This window comes from Neltuma alba, unplaced genomic scaffold (genome assembly GCF_004799145.2).
Source record: "Neltuma alba isolate B1F8T4 unplaced genomic scaffold, ASM479914v2 tig00013556_pilon, whole genome shotgun sequence".
Classification (NCBI taxonomy): Eukaryota; Viridiplantae; Streptophyta; class Magnoliopsida; order Fabales; family Fabaceae; genus Neltuma; species Neltuma alba.
Window position 1 is genome coordinate 16081 of NW_021637762.1, and position 23448 is coordinate 39528.

At 37.8% G+C, this 23448-nt stretch overlaps 4 protein-coding genes across 5 annotated transcripts; 2 read left to right on the forward strand and 2 right to left on the reverse strand.

Moving 5' to 3' along the window:
- Positions 1-1793: 1793 nt before the first annotated feature.
- On the reverse strand, positions 1794-10110 carry LOC114738202 (transcription factor GTE6-like). 2 transcript variants are annotated; one of them, XM_028926227.1, is made up of 10 exons: positions 9917-10110; positions 9738-9823; positions 7709-7834; positions 6490-6705; positions 5011-5088; positions 3681-3905; positions 3365-3463; positions 3135-3193; positions 2871-3021; positions 1794-2438 (listed from the first exon to the last, which is right to left on the reverse strand). In XM_028926227.1, the coding sequence occupies exons 3-10, from the start codon at positions 7832-7834 to the stop codon at positions 2259-2261; spliced, it is 1134 nt and encodes a 377-aa protein (XP_028782060.1). In that variant the 5' UTR covers positions 9738-9823; positions 9917-10110; the 3' UTR covers positions 1794-2258. The 2 variants fall into 2 exon arrangements, with proteins under 2 accessions (XP_028782060.1, XP_028782059.1); XM_028926226.1 differs by lacking the exon at positions 9738-9823.
- A 1356-nt stretch (positions 10111-11466) lies between these two features.
- On the forward strand, positions 11467-13693 carry LOC114738188 (uncharacterized). The gene is made up of 4 exons (XM_028926212.1): positions 11467-12389; positions 12478-12630; positions 12845-13250; positions 13386-13693. The coding sequence occupies exons 1-4, from the start codon at positions 11538-11540 to the stop codon at positions 13691-13693; spliced, it is 1719 nt and encodes a 572-aa protein (XP_028782045.1). The 5' UTR covers positions 11467-11537.
- A 2392-nt stretch (positions 13694-16085) lies between these two features.
- On the reverse strand, positions 16086-18438 carry LOC114738189 (uncharacterized). Its single transcript, XM_028926213.1, has 2 exons — positions 18134-18438; positions 16086-18045 (listed from the first exon to the last, which is right to left on the reverse strand). Exons 1-2 carry the CDS (start codon positions 18328-18330, stop codon positions 16086-16088), a joined length of 2157 nt encoding a protein of 718 aa, XP_028782046.1. The 5' UTR covers positions 18331-18438.
- A 2494-nt stretch (positions 18439-20932) lies between these two features.
- On the forward strand, positions 20933-23422 carry LOC114738196 (uncharacterized). The gene has a single exon (XM_028926220.1). It carries the CDS (start codon positions 22657-22659, stop codon positions 23299-23301), a length of 645 nt encoding a protein of 214 aa, XP_028782053.1. The 5' UTR covers positions 20933-22656; the 3' UTR covers positions 23302-23422.
- The last annotated feature ends 26 nt before the right edge of the window (positions 23423-23448 follow it).

Here is a 23448-nt window from a genome sequence, read left to right on the forward strand (position 1 = left end):
TATAATAGAGAGAGAAACATTAATTATAAAGGTAAACTTGGGGGGGAAAAGATAAAATTGGAACTAATTTGGTGAGAAAAATTTAAATTCTAACCAATTTTCTTATAAGAGTAGATAATTTTGAATTATATTTAAAATCATCAGTAATATTATATAAGAGATATAACGTGTATCATGTATTAATTAATAATTCAAAAAAATATACACGGTCAACTTCTTTAAAAAAAATGCATTAAACTTTGAGTAGAGATTGAATATCAACCTTCAAACAGGTAGATTTTGATTACTCAAGTCATGATTAAAATTTAAGCCCTTCTAAAAAGGCCCCATTTTTGTGCTTCATTGTGTTGAGCGTCTGTGAAGTCACTAGTGAAAACCAATTTCCCACTGACCTTAGATGATACCCCATCCAAATGTGCATGCTTTGCCTCACCAACAAATGCATCACAATTAAGCACGACAGATTGTCAGATTCTGTTGGAGGTTTTAAATCAGCATGTTTGTACACTCGCCCTCCTTTCTGTCAAATTAGTCTGACTTGGCAGCTAAGGAATGTTTGGGAAGCTTCTTAAGTTAAGTTGTCTCGTAATATATACTTTTTTCGATTCTTAATATAAGAATCCGTTTGACTTTTGTTTTAGTCTTATAAATAAGTCTCCAATTTACTTTATCATTCTTATTTATTTATTTATTTAAAATAGTCCTTGTACTAATGATAGTTCTAATTAATATACTTGATTAGCAAGAATACTTTAGAAAAAATAATACCTATTTATTATAAATAACTAACTTAAATAATTTTCTTAATTTACTCAAATTAACCGACTAGCTCTTATATTAAAGATTGGAAGTAGTATATAACAGTTACAAGATTGTTGGGTCTAAGCTTCTTTTTCTAAGGGGAAAAAAAGAGTGCTCCTCCAAGATGCTTGCAGTTCTCCACTTCCAGAGTTCTCTAGTCCCGACCTCAAGCATCAGCCAATCATAAAGATTTAGTGAGCCAAAATGAAAATAAAATTCTTAAGGGTTTATGATGGAACAATGGCAAGTAGGTGTATCTTTAATTACCCTCCGCCTATTATCTCGCAGGTGGATGGTGATAAAGGATTGACTCTTATTGTTAGCGTATGCAATTCAGCTTTTTACCAAGAGGGAAGCAGGTGTACATTCCCACCTGTCTTGGGCGAATTGGGCCGCATCATTTTTATGTCCGAAGCAACACAAATTTTTTTTGACTAGGCACACCGCGCACACATGCAAACACCTCTTTTAATAAGAATTTAAATATTAATTTATCACGTTAGGAGAGACTAGTTCACCCAATCTTCATTAGCAGCAATACAAAATTTATCTACACAACGGTGTGCATAAATCATTTGATCCATCAGGTGGGGTTTCACGAAACAGTAGGAAGTCCTCCGTAAACACAAGGAATGTGACGTGGAACATCGTCCACTTTTCACATTCAAGGACCTATTTGTTCAAACTTTAGAAACAAGCACTTTAATTAAGCTAAAGATAAACAACAATCACTTGTTTTTTTAAAAAAAAAAAATTCTCTGAAACTGTGATGTTTATTTAATTTTTTTTTTTAAAAAATATTTTGCACAAACAGACATTTGTACACAGATACCGCTAAAAGAGAGTTACACCAAATCTAAGGTATCTTTGAACAATGAATTTTGTAATGGGCAGTTTTTCAACAATTTTTTCTTTAATTTAAAAATATAAACCAAAAATAAAAAGTAAAATTGTTGTCCCCGCCGTACGCTATCGGAAATGCAGATGATATGCAATGTTCAACGTTTTCAACTTCAATATTTCATTGGAAATACAATGTTCCATGCATTTATACAGAGTCATAAAGTTCACATGAGCCTGCGCTCCTAAGCTGACCCATCGCCACCTAACCTCATCATCTTAGATAATTACATTTTCAGAGAGCCAACACAAAGTTAACAGAGGACCAAGAGATAGCTGAACTGCCATTCAAAACCAGCAAGAGTTAGCCTTCAAAAGGAGCCTAGAAATAGCTATAGCTGAAGAGACGACAGCAAGAATTGGAATTTCAATGAAGCAATACCAACAACAACAAAAGTCTCGTCACCTTAAGTGATATGAACTTCCAATAAGCCAATAACCAGGAGCTACATGAAATAGCTGTAGCTGTAGCTGAAGAGACTAAAGCCAAACCGCACAAAGTTTTTTTCATTTTGGAAGGAAAACTCCTTCGGATACCTCCGTTTTGAGTATTAGAATTACTCCTTGGGCTTCTTAGCCTTTTTCTTTGACGTCTTGGCAATAGCATCACATATATCTTTTCTCCGTTTGTTGGTGTTATGGTTTTCGTTGCCGCCCCCTATGCTTCCTGAATTCTTGCCCTGATTCTCTAATGCCTCCTTCGCAAAAAATTTTAACCTCCACAAGGTCGAGTCACTCTGCTTGAACACAAAGAATTACAAACATGATCATTGAATCAACTTGCAACAAATAGATGTAACTGAATCACGGAACGTCTTTTCTATGAGGTATTACTGAGTTGGCCTACCAAAGTTCACTAATATTTGTCACACATGATCCCGGGGGCTCTACTACACATCCTCAACATTCATATATTCATGTATTTAGGGAAAGAGTCAGATAAGAAACATATGAGTGGTGAACCTATATTCTGTCTCTACAGGTATCATGTCTGTCTTTCTACTTCCAAATGCATTATGTGCATTCATTTTTGTGATAATTCAGATTAATAATTTGTTATTGTTGGTCCTCACTCGATTGCAAGTGGAACCTGCTAGGTAAAGGCTTCACTAGAAAACCTTCCTTTTCAAAAAATAGAAAGAGACATGGAGTGGGATATAAATATTGACCTGAGCATCTATGTCAAGATCCACCTCTTCAGCAGTCGCTTGGAAGTTCGGATTATTTTGTGCAACAATTTCCAATGCTTTGCTGATATCTTCAGTAGATAGTTTGGCGAGGGCAACTCCAAGCTTTCTTTTCTCTTCAGTTGACATTTTTCTGTAACGATTTTTCTTAAATTTAGCTTTAAGAGCAGGGGAGAAAATACATGTAGTTTTTTTTCCTGGGAAAAAGAATCAAGAATCAAGAGGGATAATTGCAATAGACCCAACCTGCATCTTGTGGCAACCATCTCCCTCAGTTCTTCTAAATGCATATCAACTTCACACAACTGGTAAGGTACAAATGAAATCTTAATGTATTTCATCAGACCCAAGTAAAAATTTTAGCTACACAAGACAAAGAATCTTCACTACGTTTGAAAATAGCATAGGATTTGTGAATAATTTTTTCTTGCAGTTCAAAATAGTACCTCTCAACAAAAGTGTAAATATAAGAATACCTCCTTACTCAAGTCTCTAGTCATTTTTGCATAAGCAGCCTCTTGAGCAAGCTGCATGGCTATCTGCGCCTCTGCTTCTTCTTCTTCTCGTCTTTTTTCCTATAATTGAACAGCCCACATGATACATCAATGTACCAAGAAACTGACATTAATGACACAAATATTTTAGTTTTCTTTTCTTTTCTTTTCTTTTCCGAAATAAAAAAAAACTTAGGAGTCTCCAGAATGAAACAAAAAGCATATCTAAATCTCTAATCAAATTCTATTCCACAAAATAATTGGTCTCGGGAAAAATAATTAGTTGAAAATAAGTTACCTCTTCAGTAACTTTTGGCAGAAGTAGCAACCATTTCTCCTCAAATTTTGCCAGCAAAGTTTTTGCCATCACGTGAACATCACTTCTCTCATCATTATAATTCATAGCATTCTTGAAAACCAATCTGACATCAGCACATATCTCCCGGACATTTTTATATCCAGTGCCATCCTTAGCCTCCATCTGATTCTTAATGGTACTGAAATCCATAGGCTTATCAATGACCTAGCACGCATTATTTACAACAAATCAATCGAAGGCCAACAGCAAACTAATATAAGCAGGCTAATTCACAAGATGCAACAAGGTGAGCAACTAATACGTGTCACAGAATTGCCATATAACAGAAACCTAAAGTATGTTTCATCATTTCAGAAAGCACAAACTATACAGTTGATTACTACTTCTAGAAAAAAGTCAACACAGATGACTTGCACAAACAAGAATTCACAAAAGAAAAACATAGCATAAAACAACCCAGAAAGAAGCGCTGAACGGAGTTTTTTTTTTTTAATGGAAAATAAATCTCACTACAATTTTGATATCTTCCATCACATGACTTCTCTCCCTGCCTAGGCAAAGAGTTCTGAAACCATCAATAAGGGATATCCAACAGTGTAATCCCCACCCCAAATGTTAGAAGTCAATCTGTTTCCATCAGCATCTGACCTTACAGTCAGATGGCAAGAAGAAGCAAGACATAGAAACATGCACTAGACTCTGCTTGCATCTCAGGGGGCTTGCTGGCATGGTGGATTTAACTCAGCCGCAATGTCACCTGTTCAACGCACAGCACCAGAGAGAGACCGAGAGATACATGTACTAGACCCTTGCCTTACACAATGACAATCATCTATATTTCCTTTGCTGATAAATTAAAGTTCAATCATCAACTAGCAAAATTTATTAGTTAAATCAAGTTAGTAGGAACAGACATATCTGTATACATCCACAATACCAGCTATGAATAATCAATGATGTCTACCACTCTAACCTAATTTCAAGGCTGCCAGCCAGGTTTTTTTTTTTTTCCCTTTTTTTTCTTTTTATGAGAATCAACTAGATATTCAAAACAACTAATACTGGACAGAAGGTTTACCCAGTAATTAAATGTGATTAACAATTAACATGTATATCTTATAATTAATTCAAATCCATTCACCATTAGAGTAAAATACATCAAAGGAGAATCTAAATGAGTGACAAGAAAAAGACAAGTCCTCGGAAAAAAGAGAATTAAAAGACATGAAGCTCTCAAGTAATACTCAAAAAAGGCCATACAAATGAGAGTGTACCTTTAGGGAATTTACGATAGAATATTGAAATATACCTCATAATAGTCATGTAAACCAAGGCCCTCCACATCCACAGGTTGCATAAAGGGCCATGCCCACTTGTGTTGCGTGATCTGATGGAAAGAGAACAATGATTAGGGAACTTCATTTGCAATCCTAAATATCAGAAGACGTTTAATACCTAAGGGCTTAATCTCATCTACAATTTAATGACAATAAAGACATAGCAAGGATTCAAGTTACCATTACATCACAAAAAGGATTGACAAAAGAATCAGAAGGAAAATGCAAGCAATCACCTTACTTGACATCACCGAATGAAATATACCAATATTCTTGTATAAACTATTCTATATAACAAGTCTAAATGCCAGTCAAAGAAATCAAATGTCCCTAACATTTGAGCTGAAAGATTTAAGCTCCACCACTGCACAAAGGTCTTCATCTCCAACACATCCTCACACAAAAAGCCTTCTGAACTAGAAGCATAGAATAAGCATTGTGCCATCTTATATTACCTAGTTTTGGAAGTAAAGTTAAATATGAAGAAAGAGGATGCCAAGGAATGAAAATTCACCCCCTGTTATAAGTCTCCAACACCACTGAAAGTTGATTTTACTAATGATTTCAATTAAGAGAAGCATGAAGTGAAACACAAATGAAAGATGAAGTTTAAAAGAGGGGGGGAAAGACACCGCCAACTTTAGACTCTAATGAAAATATGAAATTGCTGAATTCCAATCAAAATTAAAGGTCGGTTGATTTGGATTGTGATGGTAATGCTATGCCTAACTCAACATAGGACTTGTAAAAAGTTTATTTCTAGTTTGAAAAAGTCCCCTTTCAGTTCGAAAATTTTATTAGTATTTAATTAATGTTTTCAGACCACAGTCCAAGAAGTAATTAGTTACTCCTACCCTTTTCTACAACTCTATACCAGTTACATTTTAAAGTCCATGTGTCCTCCTTAGTTCAAGAGGTCAAATTTTGATGCTTTCCTATAATTTAAATGGAAGAAATAAATAGCTAGAAAATTGGGCTAAATTTGCATTTTTTTTTGGGGGGGGGGGGAGAGAGCAGACACAAAGCATAAGTGCATGAAAAAAAATAAGATTAATAAGATTAAAACTCAAAAAAATTACAAATTATAATTTTATATGGTTCCTTAGTATTGCTATAAACTGAAACAGATGAAACCAAAAAAAAAAAAAAAGGTTTGGATCAGTGGAATAAACAAGGTGGTTAATGATAGCATAGAATTGTCAAAATAAACAAAAACCATATTTTTAAATGCTTCGCCCACATTCAAGTTGAGTTAACACAAGATGGCTTTTCACTATATCTACACTTAAAATGACCATGTCATTTTCATTAACCCCTCCTCAATTAACCTAACATAACACTTTAAACCTGATTGTTATAAAGAAACAGCCAACAAAACAGAGGTTCACACAAATCGCACACTCCACAAACAAAGCATATGTAAACAAATAATAACAGATAGGTTACTTTACCTGACGTAATATTGTGCCAAACTGGCGCATAAGATCCTGCATTCTCTTTGCAGCAGCAGCTTCTCTATGTGATGCATCCTGCTGTTGTTTCTTAATACTTGGTACATGTTTGTCCTTATCTTTATCTTTGGTAGCAGAGCTACCCTTTGATGTGTTTGCTTGCTTCTTGTTCATGTTTGAGTAAAAATTTTCAATCTCGCTTAACCGTTGCTCAAGCTGCAGGAAAACTACAAATGTAAATCTATAAACAAACTTCAAGAACGATACAGTTAAAATACGATAGCATTTTAATCTCCATATACCATTTATTGTTGCAGTAAATGTCACCTAAAGATGTTATTTCTTCATCCATACCTAACATCTTCTCCAGTCCTTTGTTTCCAATTCACTGTAAGATTGTTCTATTGCATAATTCTTTTGATGCAATAAAGAAAGGATCAAAATACAGAAACCTAAACTATTCTGTTGTGCTTTATTCTAGACAGCTAGATGTTTCCCCTGCACGACATAAGGATAACAACTTAGAAGTTCCCAAAGATTGTGCTTAACTTTTCTAATATTTAAATTTTATTGGAATATGTGACGTGATATTGAATGCATAAAAACAAAGTTGCATGGAGCCATACCATGCGTGCAAAATAATCCAACTAAAAAAAAAAAAAGGTTTACACAAAGCATGAGAGGAGCCACACTATTCATGCTCTATGGATTTTAAATTTTATATAGACTTGCATATCTTGTGATCTTGTGAAAGGAACTGCGCTCCTCAAGAGAATCCATTAAACCAGTAAAAAGACATTATTAAACTTGAAATATTACTGGTAAGCAGTTCAACAACCGAACTCACAAAAACAACATTTTAATGAAATAGAGGTCTTCTCTAATTGTTCTCTACCAAGTATCAGCTAGTAGCGCATTTTTTCATCAGTCATTGCATGCAAGGAACTGAAACATGCACAGTTAATTGTCAGGTGAAAATAGGTTTCATGGAGCATGATAGATCATGATCAATACGAGGTTCCAGACAAAAGGATTCTTCAACAGAAATTCATTGATGATTCAACAACTCGCGCAACTCATCTGGCTCATACATATACCAGCCAGAGTAAGAAAGGAATTGCATTTCATTTAGTTAAACTTCCGACTAAAACTAACAATCAAACAACGTACTTCACTTCTTATCATTCCTGACACAACGACTTTCTCTTCTAGAACATACCTTGTCAACTTTTGAAATCATCTCGTCCACATGATGCCTAAAACCCCCAATTTCTGCAGCAGAGCCATCAGCATTCCCTGGATTATTACTTCTGGCTTCAGAACTTGGTGCAATTGCCGTTTCCATCTGATGGAACACCATATGTAATACAAAAATTTGTTACTTTTTTGAGGTGATCTGATGGAACACCATATGTAATACAAAATTTGTTACTTTTTCGAGGTGATAGCTGATATTGTAACAATGCATCCAAGATAAGATAAAAATCATCTTCTGGTATTTAATTGTGACTGTGAGTGTGTGAATAAGAGTGAAAATGAGGGTATGCACAACACCACATGCAGAAAAGATAATTCCAAAGAACAAATATATTCTACCACTGGGAATATTAAGGATTTTCAGACTTAAATCCAGCAGGCAAAAACTCAGACGGTACTGAACTATGAGCCTAATGAGTTAAGAAATACAATGAAATATTTCGTTCTTGTTTGTTTGAAGATGATTTTGAACATTAAGGAAGCCATCATTTTAGAAAGTAATTAAATATACTCAACTTCATCAGAAAATCGAAAAATCAATCAAATATTTTTGCGGAACGAAGAGACATCATCATACACCAACAATGCTTTTTTTCCCCCAAAAAATTTTCTCTCACTATGTTCTGCACATCAAAAGTTTGAGGTCAAAGGCGAACATACTGATCAATTTCAACTATGGTGGCTACTGTATATCATGGGACAAGTTAAAAAAGAGAACCTGAACTTCACATATATGTTCCTTTAAATTCTTGGCTTCAGACTAGTAAAAATCAGCATAATTTGTCAACATATATACAAGTATGTTTACTGTCTTATGACTCATCAGCATGTGCAACTGTGTATGTTGTCTGATCTTTGAAAAAGAAGAAAATCTAACGTGAGCTCATACAGCATGAATAAATAACTTACCCTCAACCAAATTTACTCCCGCTAAAAAATACTCCCCCCAGTTCAAAATATAAGTTAAACTTTGTTAGAGATGCTTGGTTTTTTTTATAAGATAACATTCACTTTTGTCTAAGCATCTAATGAGTCTTTTCCAATTTTATCACTAGACATTCTCTTTCCTCTTTGATTCATTTATTGCATATTTTACTTATTCTCTTCATTAATAAGGACATATTTGGAAAAAAAGAATATATATGGCTTACATATTTATTGTTTCAAACTGATTTTAACTAGTTTCTTGATAAACGTAAATGAATAAAGTTTAGCTTATATTTTGAACGGGAGGAGTAACTTCTCAATTTTATAAAACCCTGCCATTTTCCACGCTCTTCTATCCCCTCTCTTTTCCTCATGCCCCGATATCCAAATAGTTTTTGTCAGCCTCTCAGATTTGATATGTTCATAATGTTTACAGGTAAACCAAGGCCGTCAAGCCAACAATTAAGATTGTCTTGAATCTCGATCATCAAAATTTTAGGTATTTCTTTTCCAATTGAAGTATATAACACGTTGCATCATGAAAGCACGCAACTAAGAAAATTATGAATGGGCCATAAATTTATTTGCGGGTGCTCAAACAATGAGTGCAAATGACTCTTCTTCAAATTTTTTGTTGGCATAGTTGCTTTTCAATTATCTTTGTAGTTGTACGGATATTCTACTGCAATAGATCAAGCCTACAGCTAAAAGCTCGCATTAATAGGTGGGGAAAGTAATTTGAAAAAGCTGGAATTTACTGCAACTTATTTGTATTTACATTAGTTTCCTCATCACAATATACTCTTAACATCAATTTTAAAGCATATTTTTTCAAAAAGATATTTACTAATTTAGGCTCGCCTACAATGCAGGCATGAAGCAGACTAAACACAAGGCTCTACATCAACTCTTCCAAAATATTTGTGGTTGGCCCCAAACAGCAAGGACAAAGAAAATCATGAAATATAGACTATTTCACACGTCGCAGTTTCCTTGCACGTAATGGTTCTATTGCGTTTCCACAATTCATAAGTACAGACTGACAGAATTAGAAACATGCTCACCGAAGTGTGACAAAACTCAACAAAACGTGTCGCAACCAAGGGTCCACACGGAACTGGAAATACCGACTTACTTACAAACACTTACACTATAGACAGAGGAAAATTACAATTTGGAACTAAGACGAAGGCGTAGTGAAGTTCCAAAGATAGGAGGAAAAAAAAAGAAAAAAAAACAGTACCTTGTCGCAGGATATAGTTGATTCTCCTCGAATTCTCGAGTTGCCGAAACGAAGAATCGTACTACCTCCAGTGCATGGCCGCCGAAATAGACGATGGGGTGATCAAATGAAGATGAAGGTGAAGTTGCGAAGAGTATCAAATAAGAATAGGGAGGATACTCAAAAATCCTCGCACTATGGAGAATGACGGCGAATGCGGGTCCCCTGCTCGGAGAGATGGGCTCAGTCGGCAACTTCCTCCTTATTATGGTTTATATTTGATGGAGATTTTTAATTTTTTTTCTAATTTAAATATGAATATATTAATGGGAAAATGACAGATAAAGAAGGCTGAAATAATAAAATGCCAGAATGGGAAGCTAAGCAAATGTATTACCAGATAGGGAAGTGTTGCCTGATTTGGGATTATGCAAATGTTGCACAATTACAAAACAGCCCCTGTCAGTCAGCGTTTGAAAGCGGAGAGAGAGAAGGCGCGCGCGAACACTCCTGCACTGACCGTCGTGCTTCCCGGTTTCTCGCTTCCACCATCCCCATTGTTGCCCTAAAAACGCCGGCAAGCTGGACAGTTGAGGACCCCGAAATAGTGTGTGCGTAAGAGAGCAGAGGAGTTGGAAGTGGAAGGGCGTGCTGTTCGAAGGGCGAACGTGGTCGCGTCTGACTGATTGTGTGGAAAGACGAAGGTTGGCGCACGGTGATTCACCATTGCAGTTAACAAGCATCAACAGCATTTCAGTGAGGTAAGTTCAGGCATTTAAGTTTCGTGCTGTGGTCGACGTTTCTGGGTGAGTCTGGGAATCAATGATAGGGCAATATTTAGATATGACGCGATGAAGTTTGTGAATGACAGGAATGGCGATTAAGGGTTTATGCTGAGTCGCTATGGCAAGCTATTCTGTTTTTAATAACGTAGTTGAGAACTGGAAAAATGGGTTTTGAAATCAGTAGGAAAATTGTCTGATTGACTGGAAAAATTATATGAACAACTGGAAATGACAATAACATACTGGTAAATGACTATGATCGAACCTAAAATGACCATATTCATAGTAATGACCTTACTGTCTGAATGAGTGGAAAGATTATATGAATAAACTGGAAATGACAATACCAAACTGGTAAATGACTATGAAGGAACTTGAAATGACCATATTCATAGTAATGACCTTACTGTCAGACTGTAATGGCCATGTTGGTAATGACAATGAATTAAGTGGGAATGACCATATTCATATTAATGACCTAACTGTTAGTCTGTAATGGGCATATTGGTAATGACAATAAGTTAACTGGAAACGACCATATTCATACCGGCATCCTTACTGTCACTCTGTAATGGCCATATTGTAAATGACAATGAATTAATTGGAAATGACCATATTCATAGTACTGACCTAACTGTTAGTCTATAATGGGCATATTGGTAATGACAATAAATTAACTGGAAACGACCATATTCATACCAGCATCCTTACTGTCACTCTGTAATGGCCATATTGTAAATGACAATGAATTAATTGGAAATGACCATAACGAATCTGGAAAGAACTAGATGTGTAGTAAATGTATTAAAATTATGATTTAATGATGGTACCTTGATGACTTTGCAGAACTATACGAGATGGTGTTGGAAGAAGGGGAAGGGTCCACAAGCAAAGGAGTCCACAGTGGGCTTGTGTTGTTCAGAAGGGAGTATATGGCTAAACGAGGTGAGAAGTGTAAAAACGCAAGAGAAGAAAAAATTGAAGTGGGGAAGGCATGGAGGGCCCTGAGTGAAGAAGAGAAAGATAGGTATAATGAGAGGGCAAGGAAAACGAAGCCACAGAAAGGTGAGAAGAAGAAGTATGATGTTCCCTTGTACACCCGGTGCTCATTGCCCGGATTTCTATCATTGGCTGAATATGTGAAGAAGAACAGGCGGTTGAGGCAGAAAGTTCAGAGGATGGGATTTGGGAACTTGCTTAATGTGAATGTGAAGCAACTTCCACGTGATCTACTTGTGTCATTGTTGAGATGCTATGACCCACCAACGCATTTTTTGACCATTAGAGGGCAAGGGCAGGCAATTGAGGCAAAAGATGCGCATGAGTTTCTAGGTGTACCTGACAGTGGGGAGGAAGTGAAATCTGATGTTAGTGAGGATGACCCGGAATACAAGAGGTTGAAGGACACTTATTGGAAGGTTCCATTTACCCAGATACTGAAGAGGATATTATCTGGGGAAGAAAGCGACAATTTTGAGTTCCTATTTATGCTTTATACAGTTGGAGCTTTTCTATGTCCTGGGTCAAGCACAACTGTACATATACGTTTGTTGAAAGTGATGCGTCACACGATGAATGGGTTTTGGAAATATGATTGGTCAACGTACATAATCAAGAACCTGTGGAAGGAAATGGGAGACTTTGTGAAGATGACAAAGAAGAAGAAGAAAGGAACCTGCAATGTTGGAGGGTGTCTTTATTTGCTGCTGGTAAGTCAATATTTTTCTTATGGTTCACTATATTTTTGTCTTTTGTTATTGTTGCAGAAGTGTGACCTATCTTTATTTGGTTTTGCAGCTGTATTTTGTTGAGCGTTTCCCGCTGGGATTGTCTGTTGACCGGGGTTCAACAAGCGCCATTGAATATTGGACCGAGGAGAAGATAAAGGAGAGGGTGGAGAAAGAGAGAGGCAGCAGCATGGGAATATTGCATGGAAGCAGTGGCAGCGAGGTATACTCAGCAGGACATGAGGACAGTTCAATTTTGCAGTCTTTAGATCCGGTATGTGGGAACTTAGAAAATATACGTGACCTGAGTTTAAGTCAGTCTATTAGCAAGGTTGATACTTGAGATGACAAGACTTTATTTAGAAATGACCAGTGAGATACTGGCATTTGATAACAGTGAACAATTTTTTTGATATCTTCATTTACTGTGTATGCAGGCATTGAAGGAGTTGAGGGCTCGTTTTGTGAAGAAGCTTGAAGAAAGCCAGAGGACGTTAATGAAGGCTCTTGATGATGAGCTACTCAAATTGCAGATTGGATTGAACGCCAAAGTTAAGGGGATGGGGAATGAGAATGCCACTGCTAAAGAAGGGGTTGAAACAGTTGGTGATGCAGCTGGTAACGATGCTGAAGAAGCTGATGATGTTGACCGAGTGGTGGAGGAGATTGCAAGAGAGGTTGCAGCGGGAAGTGCAGATGAGGAACTTGATGAGGATGAAACCAGCAAAGGAGATGATGAGAAGGATGAGGATGAGGAACAACATGACCTTCATGACAGGGAAGTCAGTGATGATTACATGGTTGAGGAGGTGGAAGAAGAGGGTGACCGTGATGGTCATGGAGGTGATGACGACGACGACGAGGATGAGGAGGAAGATGACCATGATGACAGGGAAGGAGGTCATGTGGTTGATGAGGAGGAAGATGACCATGATGACATGGAAGTCAGTCATGATTATGTGGTTGAGGAGGCCGAAGATGATGATAAGGAGGTTCGGGATTCAGATGATGAGGGGGAGGAAGCTACACATGTACTGACAATGACCCCTACCAATGTTCCTTTGCTGTTGGATCGAGAATGGGTGAGCAGTGACAGTGGGGAGGAAGGAGGGCCTGAAAAATCGATTGACCTTCGGAGGTCAACAAGGGCAAAGAGTTCCACAATTAAATCTCCGTGGATAGAATTCAAGGCAGCTCCGAGGACGAAGAGGCCAAAGGAGGAAAGTGACATCTTTTTCACTTTAATATCCCGTAGACCCAAGGGAGAGGAAGAGGGGAATATGTAAGTATATCCGTAGCTAGTGTTTTGTTTTTAAATGACACAGTGTGCCCTGAAAATGACAGCAATAGGATTGAAAATGACAATAACATACATGGGAATGACAAGTATTGATGTCCCCAACACCATACTTTCTGTCACTGACATCTGACAATGTTTGCAGGACTGTCATCAAAATGTTTGATGAAGATATAGACCGACAACAGCTGTTTTCCCTGGGTGGAGTGAACAGAGTAAATAACAGGGTATTTAAGAATGCTCTGTCCCTGCACCCACGATTATGTTTGATAATGTTTGGTGAGATTATTGTACCAGAATGACGTTTTCACTTGTGTTCTGTAGGTGCTTAATTTGGTGTGCAAGGCAGTGATGGAGGACATGAAGGCAGAGTTGGGGCCAGGGAAGAGGCACATTTTCGATGTTGATTTCATGGTGAGGTTGCATAATTCCAAATGCAAATACCAATGACAGCAATTGAATTGGAAATGACTTGTTCTCTGTTAATGGATTAACAATTTCATGTCATGCAGAACATGATGGCACATGATCCAACCTGGAAAGCCCAAAAATATAAGAAGCTCTTTCTTCCTGAGTTCGTTGGCTACAACTTAGCTGAATGTGATTTCATAATTGGTCCTGCTCTTGTTGGCCAACACTGGTTTTGCGTTGCCATTCAGCCTAGCACATTGGATTTCCACGTAATAGACTCCATGAGGAACCATTTCGGAACCAAGGACAGAAAGCAGAAGAAGAAGGTTGTCATCAAAGACCCAGTGGAAATGGCTGTGGATGATTGTGTAAGAAAAAACTCATTATCTTTACCCTAGTTTTTGAACTTGGAAAATCATTAAACTTTCTATGTTGGTCCTGAATGTTGTTGCAGAGGAAGAGGCTCAATATTATACTGGACTTGGTCAAGCCAGGATTGGTTGGGAAAAAGCCAATGTCTCCCATGATATTTGCAGCAGTTCCCCAGCAGAATAACCTGTCAGTTTTGTCAAATTCGATTTCTGTGGGGTAAATGCACATGTCAGATGTGTTAACTAACTGTGCTGATATTGTTGCGTCCACAGGAGGGATTGTGGGGTGCACTGCATGATGTGGCTGAGAAGATGGGAACCTGGTGTGACCCTTACCTACACAGAGGAAGAAGTTGCTGGCTTTCGTCGTGACCTGACATGGTGGTTGGTCAATCATGAACAGAATGAAAAACGTGACGAGGCATTGGCCCTTATTCGACGACCACAACCAACCAAGAGCACAAAGTCCAAGAAAAGGCGTCGGTCTTAGGTGTCTCGATGTTAGGGTCATAATTCACTTGTCCTCTGTTAGATTGCTGTATGTAATGTGCATTGTAGGCTGACCAAAAATTTACTGTGTATTGTTATGGTTAACAAAGATTGGTGTCCATAAATGTATGATAGTTGAGAACCATGATGCCAATTTATTCCCCAGTGACATGAATGAATCTGGTTTTAACCACACAAAAACAGATGCTGACAACAACCCCATTGGACATGTGCTATTGGTTTTCATTTTTTGTTCAGGTCACTAAATTTTACTTCAATATATCCTGTTGGTATCCAACAGAAAATGACCAGAACAAATTTAAAAATGATACGAAGTGAAGCGAATATGACAGCGATAATGACAAGGATCACCTGGTCTGATTTTACAACATCAGTTCAGCACGGCTGTCAGCTTATGCTGATAGCATCACTGCCAATGACCAGAACAAATTTAAAAATGACACGAAGTGAAGCGAATATGACAGCGATAATGACAAGGATCACCTGGTCTGATTTTACAACATCAGTTCAGCACGGCTGTCAGCTTATGCTGATAGCATCACTGCCAATGACCAGAACAAATTTAAAAATGACACGAAGTGAAGCGAATATGACAGCGATAATGACAAGGATCACCTGGTCTGATTTTACAACATCAGTTCAGCACGGCTGTCAGCTTATGCTGATAGCATCACTGCCAATGACCAGAACAAATTTAAAAATGACACGAAGTGAAGCGAATATGACAGCGATAATGACAAGGATCACCTGGTCTGATTTTACAACATCAGTTCAGCACGGCTGTCAGCTTATGCTGATAGCATCACTGCCAATGACCAGAACAAATTTAAAAATGACAACAAGTAATGCGCCATTAACAAAAGCTAACATCCCCATAACAGTAACTTCCTTTCATGTATTCAACAAGTGGACATTAAGATACTAGCCACACTTAATGCTCCGTTATCACTGAAATAACTATCAGCTTACTTACAAAAAAATGTCTCCACCTAGCTCCTAACTACAACCCCAGTCCCAAAAAAGTTGACAAGGGCGGAGCATACAACTATGTACACCAAAAAATGACCCATCCCCACTGTACTCGAAACTTCATGATGGGTTAGGATTTCTGCAATTCCTCCTTGTGTGTCCAGGCTGGTGGCATCTTCCACAGTGGTATATCCGTTTGTTCTGGAACTGTGATTCATCCCTGTTTACTTTTGGCCTTCCTGGTGGTCGGGATGTCATGGGAGGTAGCAAGAAAACTTGCTCACTGACATTTTCTATTCTATAGTAGTCATTTGGGTGAGGCATGTCTGTTGTTACCACAGGAATCATACTGCGAGCATAGATCTTTTCTTGTGATGACTTTTTATAGCAATTATCAATATAATCATAAACATTGCCGTGCACAATCTTGATGGCAGCACAAGCATGGGAACAAGGGATCCCCGTCATTTGCCAAGATCTGCAACTGCATTGGTGTAGTCCAAGATCAACCCGATGGTCTCCACGTGATGTTGTCACCTTCACTCTTCCCCCACCATAATTTTCAGCATACATATGGTCAGACCCAGCCACCATATCCAGCACCTTACTCTCTATATTTGGACCAACGCAATTCTTCCATTTGGTCATACCCACATAGGAGGCATGCAGCTTTCTTGCAACTTTATCTCGGTGCTCATAGATCAATTGGGGTACAGTATGCTTTCTCTCATTCACCATCCATGCATTGAATGATTCTGCTATATTGGTTGTAATATTGTCCCATCTTTTATATGGGAACCTACTTTTAGCCCACCTATCTACATCCCCATGATGAATAAGCCAATCAAATAGCCTTGGAGAAAAGGATCTCATGTCATCCATTGCTGCCTCAAATTTCTCATCCGTCCTTGCGTATGCAATTTTATCCAATAAATATAGTGCATCCTCCTTTGATCGGCCATTTGTCCTTGTTTGCCCCTTATTCATTTTCATAACTTCTGAACTAAAATTCTCCTTGATGTGTCTATAACAAAAGGCATGCCTTTGACCCCCAAAGATTGATGCCACTCCTCCGATGATAGCATTGTGTCGATCTGATACAATCGTTACTTCCACAGAACCCAGGATTTTTTTTATCATATAGAAAAACCACGTCCAGTCATCTAGTGTTTCTCCCTTCACAATTGCAATTGCAAATGGCAGCAGCTCGTTATCTGCATCATAAGCTGAAGCTGACAACATTGTCCCCTTGTATGGTCCGCTTAAGTGAGTTCCATCAACATACATAATATGCCTCGCGCCACCCAGGAAACCCTCAATGCATGCCCCGTAAGCAATGAAAACACGCTCAAACCGGTTCCCAATAGCAGTCCATTCAGCCACTGATTTTTCATCTGTTTCCTTTATCCTTTCGCATAGCCATGGTATGAGCATGTATGATTGTTCGGGCCTGCCATATATGTCTTCCAGTGACTTCTCTCTTGCTCTATAAGCCTGTTTATATGTTAGATCAATCCCATACTCTCGTTTCAACCTCTTCCTTATCTCAGAAGTGCGCTTGTCTGCATGATCCCTCATCTCATCAATTATTATTGATGAGTTCAAACTAGCTCTTCCACTATGCATCACGTCCAAGCTATCTTGGGCAGAATGAACATGCCGGTTTATAAATGTCGTCACTCGTAGCACATCACAACTCTTCCCCACATGATTTGCACATAGCTTCCATGGACAACCCTCAACTTTACACCTTATCGACATGAATTCCTTGCTATTCCTCATATACTTGGCCACAAACTTGTTTGCAAGTGCAAACTTGTATACAGACACCCGAAATACATCTGCACTAGGAAAACGTTGGCCCACTCCTGTTAAAAGTCCCCTCCATTCCGCATGAACCATCTCACTACCATCCGTATCTTCAGCTCCGATAGATTTATCCACATTAGGGGGCCCACTTATTTCATCATTGTCACATTCACGAGCATTTTCTTCACTGAGCCAGCCATAATCACAACACAAACTAATGGGAGACGCATCCAGTTCAGTTTGCTGTGACATGCCCATGAATCTCTCTGTTCTGCATTCATAATGACAAGACTCGTTAACACAAATGACAAGAAGAAATTCATAAATGACAACAAATAGTTAGGACAAACTCCACTTACATTTCTACATTGTCCCTTGGTTGGGGACCCACTTGTCTTTTTTCGGCGACATACACATGACCGCTGTTCCCATTGTATTGAAAGAGGTTATACATTTCAGCATTGTCATGAAGGTCAATCAATGTCTTCTCATCAAAGGCCACTGTGTACTTAATGTCATAATTTCTTCCATCGCCACCAATCCACTCAGATATCATTAGCCTCAATTCATCAAGTGTCAGCCCATCCTTAATGCTTCTTAACCTCACGCCACCTCCATTATATCTCACTTCACCTTCACCATTTGTCACAAATTTCCCCCCCACATGAAAATAACAGAACAGCTCCTTCCCACAAGATGACCCAGCTGCGAAATTCATTTATCTTCATTACCTGCACTGATAACATAACAGAAGTCGAATGATTATATGACTTAATACCATCATCATCAACTTACACGACCAACTTAGGGTTTGACACATTCATGCTTATAATTTGCAACAAAACAATCATTTCTTTCCTGTCCACACTAATGCTTCGTTTTCTCAGAATCAATCCACTCCATTATTCGAATCTCCCTCCAACATTGTCCATTTATCTGACACTAATCACTCTAACCCACTTGTGACGCCATCAAACCCCTCTCCCTCAGTGTTTTTCCTTCCCCCTGCATTCACCCTCTGATCACCGTCCTTCCCCCCACACTTTCTATATACCCACGCCGTCTCCATGCTTCGCCACCCTCTCCACCTCAAAACCATCCCCACATCGACGACATTGCCATCCAACGGGAAGAGGAAAATCAACCGGCGCATAAAGGAGAGGGACAAAAGACACAGGCGAACAATATAGTCACTGGATACTAACCTCGCTTCCGTCGTTCAGTTGTTGCTTCGCGCGTTCATGCTCCCACGTTCGTGGTCCCTCCCAACTTTTTCCTCCAGCTCCCGCCACAACTTCCACACTTCCACCGGTCACTTTTTCGGTTTGCATATGAGGGGCTGTTTTGTAATTGTGCAACATTTGCATAATCCCAAATCAGGCAACACTTCCCTATCTGGTAATACATTTGCTTAGCTTCCCATTCTGGCATTTTATTATTTCAGCCTTCTTTATCTGTCATTTTCCCTATATTAATTCAATATTCAACCATTCTTTTCATTGTTATTTATAAAATGCGGCAGTTCATTTTAGTTTATTCAACTACACAAGACTGTACGGTGGTCCCTTGAACCACCATATGTGAACAAAGTTAACGGTAAAAAATTGACCAAAAAAAAAATGAGACAAAAATTTCTCTCTTAAAACATAAAAGTAACTTAAAAAAGTGTTTCTAAGGGGTATTCAAACAAACTGTTAACAATACAATAAACCTTTCATTTCATCTGTTTTTAAATTCGCATTACATTCTTTCAATTTAATTACTATTCGTTTGGATCCTTTTTATAAATTGGTACAATTTTTTGAATAAGTATTTTTTTTACAGGTTATACTTTAAAGATGTTTAATGTTTTGTTCAAAAAAATGTTTAAAGTTTTAATTCATTTTTCATTTTTATCTCAACTAATTATATCTCTTTCGTAATTTATTTATAATTATTTCCTCTCATTTTTTCTCACTAATAGTCTCTCACTTACACTCTTATAAATAAGAATATACTTGGAAAAAAATTTAAATATGTTTATAAGAATATATTTATGTAACAAAAAAATATATACTTGAAAAAAATTTTTTTATATTTATTATTTTTTAACTAATTTTAATTGAATTCTTAGTTTGTATAATTTAATTATATGCAATCCTTTTTGCTGGTACCTAATTATTTGCAACTTATAACAAGCAAACAGAATAGCATTTCATTACTCTCCCACCTCCCGCAACTGAGCCAAATGCTTCTTTCGTTTTACGCAATGCACCCAATACTCTCTGGGCTAGTTCCCATATTACGAAAAGGTCAACAGTTTCACAAATCTGAATTCGAGGCGTGACAGGATATTTCTGGCCCTTAAGATGTTTCATTCGGGGAACTAGCGCTGCATATGGACAGCACAAGACAGGATCCTTGCCTGATAATACAGCCCGATATCCAATCCAACCCATAAAAAACCCTATTAAGTTTGGATTGGGCAAGACAGGTTTTCATACCTAACAAGTCAATATACTATATTAATTAACTAATTGTTTATGTCCTCATAAATAATCTAATATAACTTTATATTAAAATAGCAACTTGACTTTAATTTTGTTATTACAAATTAATATACTTTGCAACTACTTTTTATAGTAGCTAAGAGGAATGGATCATGACAAAAAAAATATTGTCTGTATATTTTATTAAACTTAATTGTTTTTTTAATTTCTAACTCTCAAAATCATTCAAAAATAAATAAATATAATAAACACTGAATATTGATGTGAGAGTGCATTTGATTCATGAAATAAATATAAGAAAAATAAAATTATATATATTTTTGAGGGCAGGGCCAAATAGGTACAACAGCATACCGTGCTCGATGCCCAGTCCTGCTCAACAATTTGCCTAGCCTAAAAATATCCAATAGTTCTTTCAGACTATTTTTTTAAGACAAACTGGGTATTTTTTTACGGGTCTAGACGAGCATAGCAGGCTATCGAGTTTTATAAACACCCTTATCTCGGACTTGAACCCGGTGATTCGGTTGAAACGTATCCTTGAGTGGATCCAGCCAGTCGGTTTTCCCAATTGCCAATTTTGCTAAAATGGTTCCAACTTCCAAATTATTTTTATGTGCCCTAACGTCATTTGACTAAAGTGTGCGAAACGCATCGTTTTTGCTTGTCTCCGCTGAGTCTCACTGGGGAACATGGCACGGGAGTCTCTCCTGAATTTGGTGCGATCACCGTTCTCCCAGGAGCTTCCTCTCTGGTTTTCTTCGTTTATCCTTCTTCTTCTTCTTCATGTCCCTTTCTGGCTGCACATTTTGAATTTTCTAATATCGATTCAATTGTTCATCTTCCCGAGATTGGAGACTGCTTATGTTCAGTTCTTAATCAATTTGATGTCTCACTAATTTGCTCATACCAAAATGTTCTGAACTTTACTCCTCGTTAGCATTCAAATTTCATGTCAAGATTGAAATTCTTTTGGGTTCAGGGAAAAGGGACAATGAGCTTTAGGATGTTGTCTTTTGTAACTGTGCCTAGGCATTTTTTTTTTTTTTTTGCTTTTTGTAACTATGAGAGGAGTTTTTAATTGGCATCAACTTGATGAAAACAAGACGAACGTTTGGAACCTGAAAATGACGTGTGTAAAAAAACTCTGGTGTGGCATACTGAAAGTGAAAGATGCTTTAAAATTGGCGTGTGTGAATTACTGTTCAGCTAGCAGATCGTTTCATGTTGCATGATTTATTCTAATTTTACCGTAAGCATGATAGCCTGTGGCTGGAGATTTAGGGTTTCAGTTTCTGTCTTTCACCTGCAGATAGTGTTGATTTGATGTACATCCTATCTTCTGCTAAGAGATGGGGATTTTTCTTCATTCCCCTTCAATGGGAAATCTTGCGGGACTTCTTTTTATTATTATGATTACAAGTAAGGTGCATGACTGTGATGAATCGATGCGATGTAGTACAACTATATCAGTTCAGGGACTCCTAACTATACTTAACCTTAGTTTCTTCATACAAAAATTCTGTATGTTTGAAGCTTGTGCCATGATGCTAGCGGTAGAAGGAAAACTGGTTGAAGGGCTTTGACTCTGAAGAGCTAAAGGGAATTGAGACTAGATTTTGATATGATATGCACTAGCAGGAGCTAAGTTGCATTACATGAGCAGTTAATCTTCTGAACCATAAGCTCCTGTTTCAGCTGAATCATCTTAGTAGCAATTAGAATACGCAATCTATGTAAATTATAATATAGTACGAGGTGGAATATTATGGGATTAGGATAGATTCTTCGCATACTTCGTAGCTACTTCCTCTGTATATACGCCACGCCCCCCATGAATGAAATATAGGAAATTTTTGCCCTACTTCCGAACACATCTAAAACTCCCTGCAGTTAATCAAGTTGTTGACATGAATTTAATGGTCAATCCCTTAACATAGTTCTTTATGCATTCCAATGTGAATTATTCATGACCAATGCTGAAAGCATATGCCTAACCTTTCAGCCATCAAATCTTAGGAATCTTATCGTTCTTCTATAAAATTATATCAGGTGCTTATAACCTGGCAAACTTCTCTCTCAAGTTTATCTGTCCCCATTTCCTTCTTCCCTATTAAAAAGAATCATTGCATATGTTGGATCTAGTCGCACCCCACATGATATATATTATACTCCTTCCATTATGCATTATATGTTCTGGAAAAAACATTATCTAACTTGACATCTTGTTATTGTTCCTGTGTTTACGTGCTGCTCCTTTTCAGTTCAGTGCCTTGATGTCTTTCCCTGTTACCTCCTCTTATCAACTGAATTAAGCCCTTTGGGTTTTTTATAGGTCCCTTTTTTTTGTAAGCAACATTGTTACTGATTTTTTTTTTTTTCATTTTATTTGTATGTCTTTTCCCATGCTTCACATTATCATTGGACAAGGGCGTCTACGCCCAATTCTTGCTAATCCTACTTTCAGATATTCCTCCTTGCTTGCTACCACCCAAAGGAAGTGGGCATCTCAAGCCACCAATGCACATGAAGACAAGAAGATCAGCATCGGACCTTATGGAGAAGGACAATCTGAATATGGGGAAGATGGTCACGAGGAAACCAGAGTTGTTTATCATGGTCCTATCTCATCCACCATCAAGAAAGTAAAGCTTCTCTCTCTCTCAACTTGCTGCCTCTCAGTATCACCCGGCCCTGTGATAACTTTCATGACATACCCTGAAACAAATGTCATCCCAAAGGGTGCGCTAGCATCAACTGTTATATTCCTCAGTGCTTCTACAACTGCCGCCCTGCACTGGTTTGTTAGCCCTTGCATACATAAACTCAGGTGGCAACCTGGTTCAGATAGATTTGAGATGCAGATGATGACTTGGCTGGCAGCTTATACTCCGAGGGTTATTAGGTTTGCCGATATCCGGCCTCCTCAAACCAATAGGCCTTTTGTCACGTTTAAGGCCAATGGGAAGTTTTACTTCATTGATACAGAGCACTGTCAGGACAGGGAACTGCTGGAGAGGCTGACCTACAAAATGTAGGTCATGATGACTCGTGGGTCAGCTTCGGGACCTTGTGACTTGAAGCATAATAAATTCCCTTCAGGCCAAAAAAAAGAGGCATAATAAATTCCTAGGTGTTATACAATGGCCAGGTTTTAACAAACTAACCTGTGATCCTGATTGAAT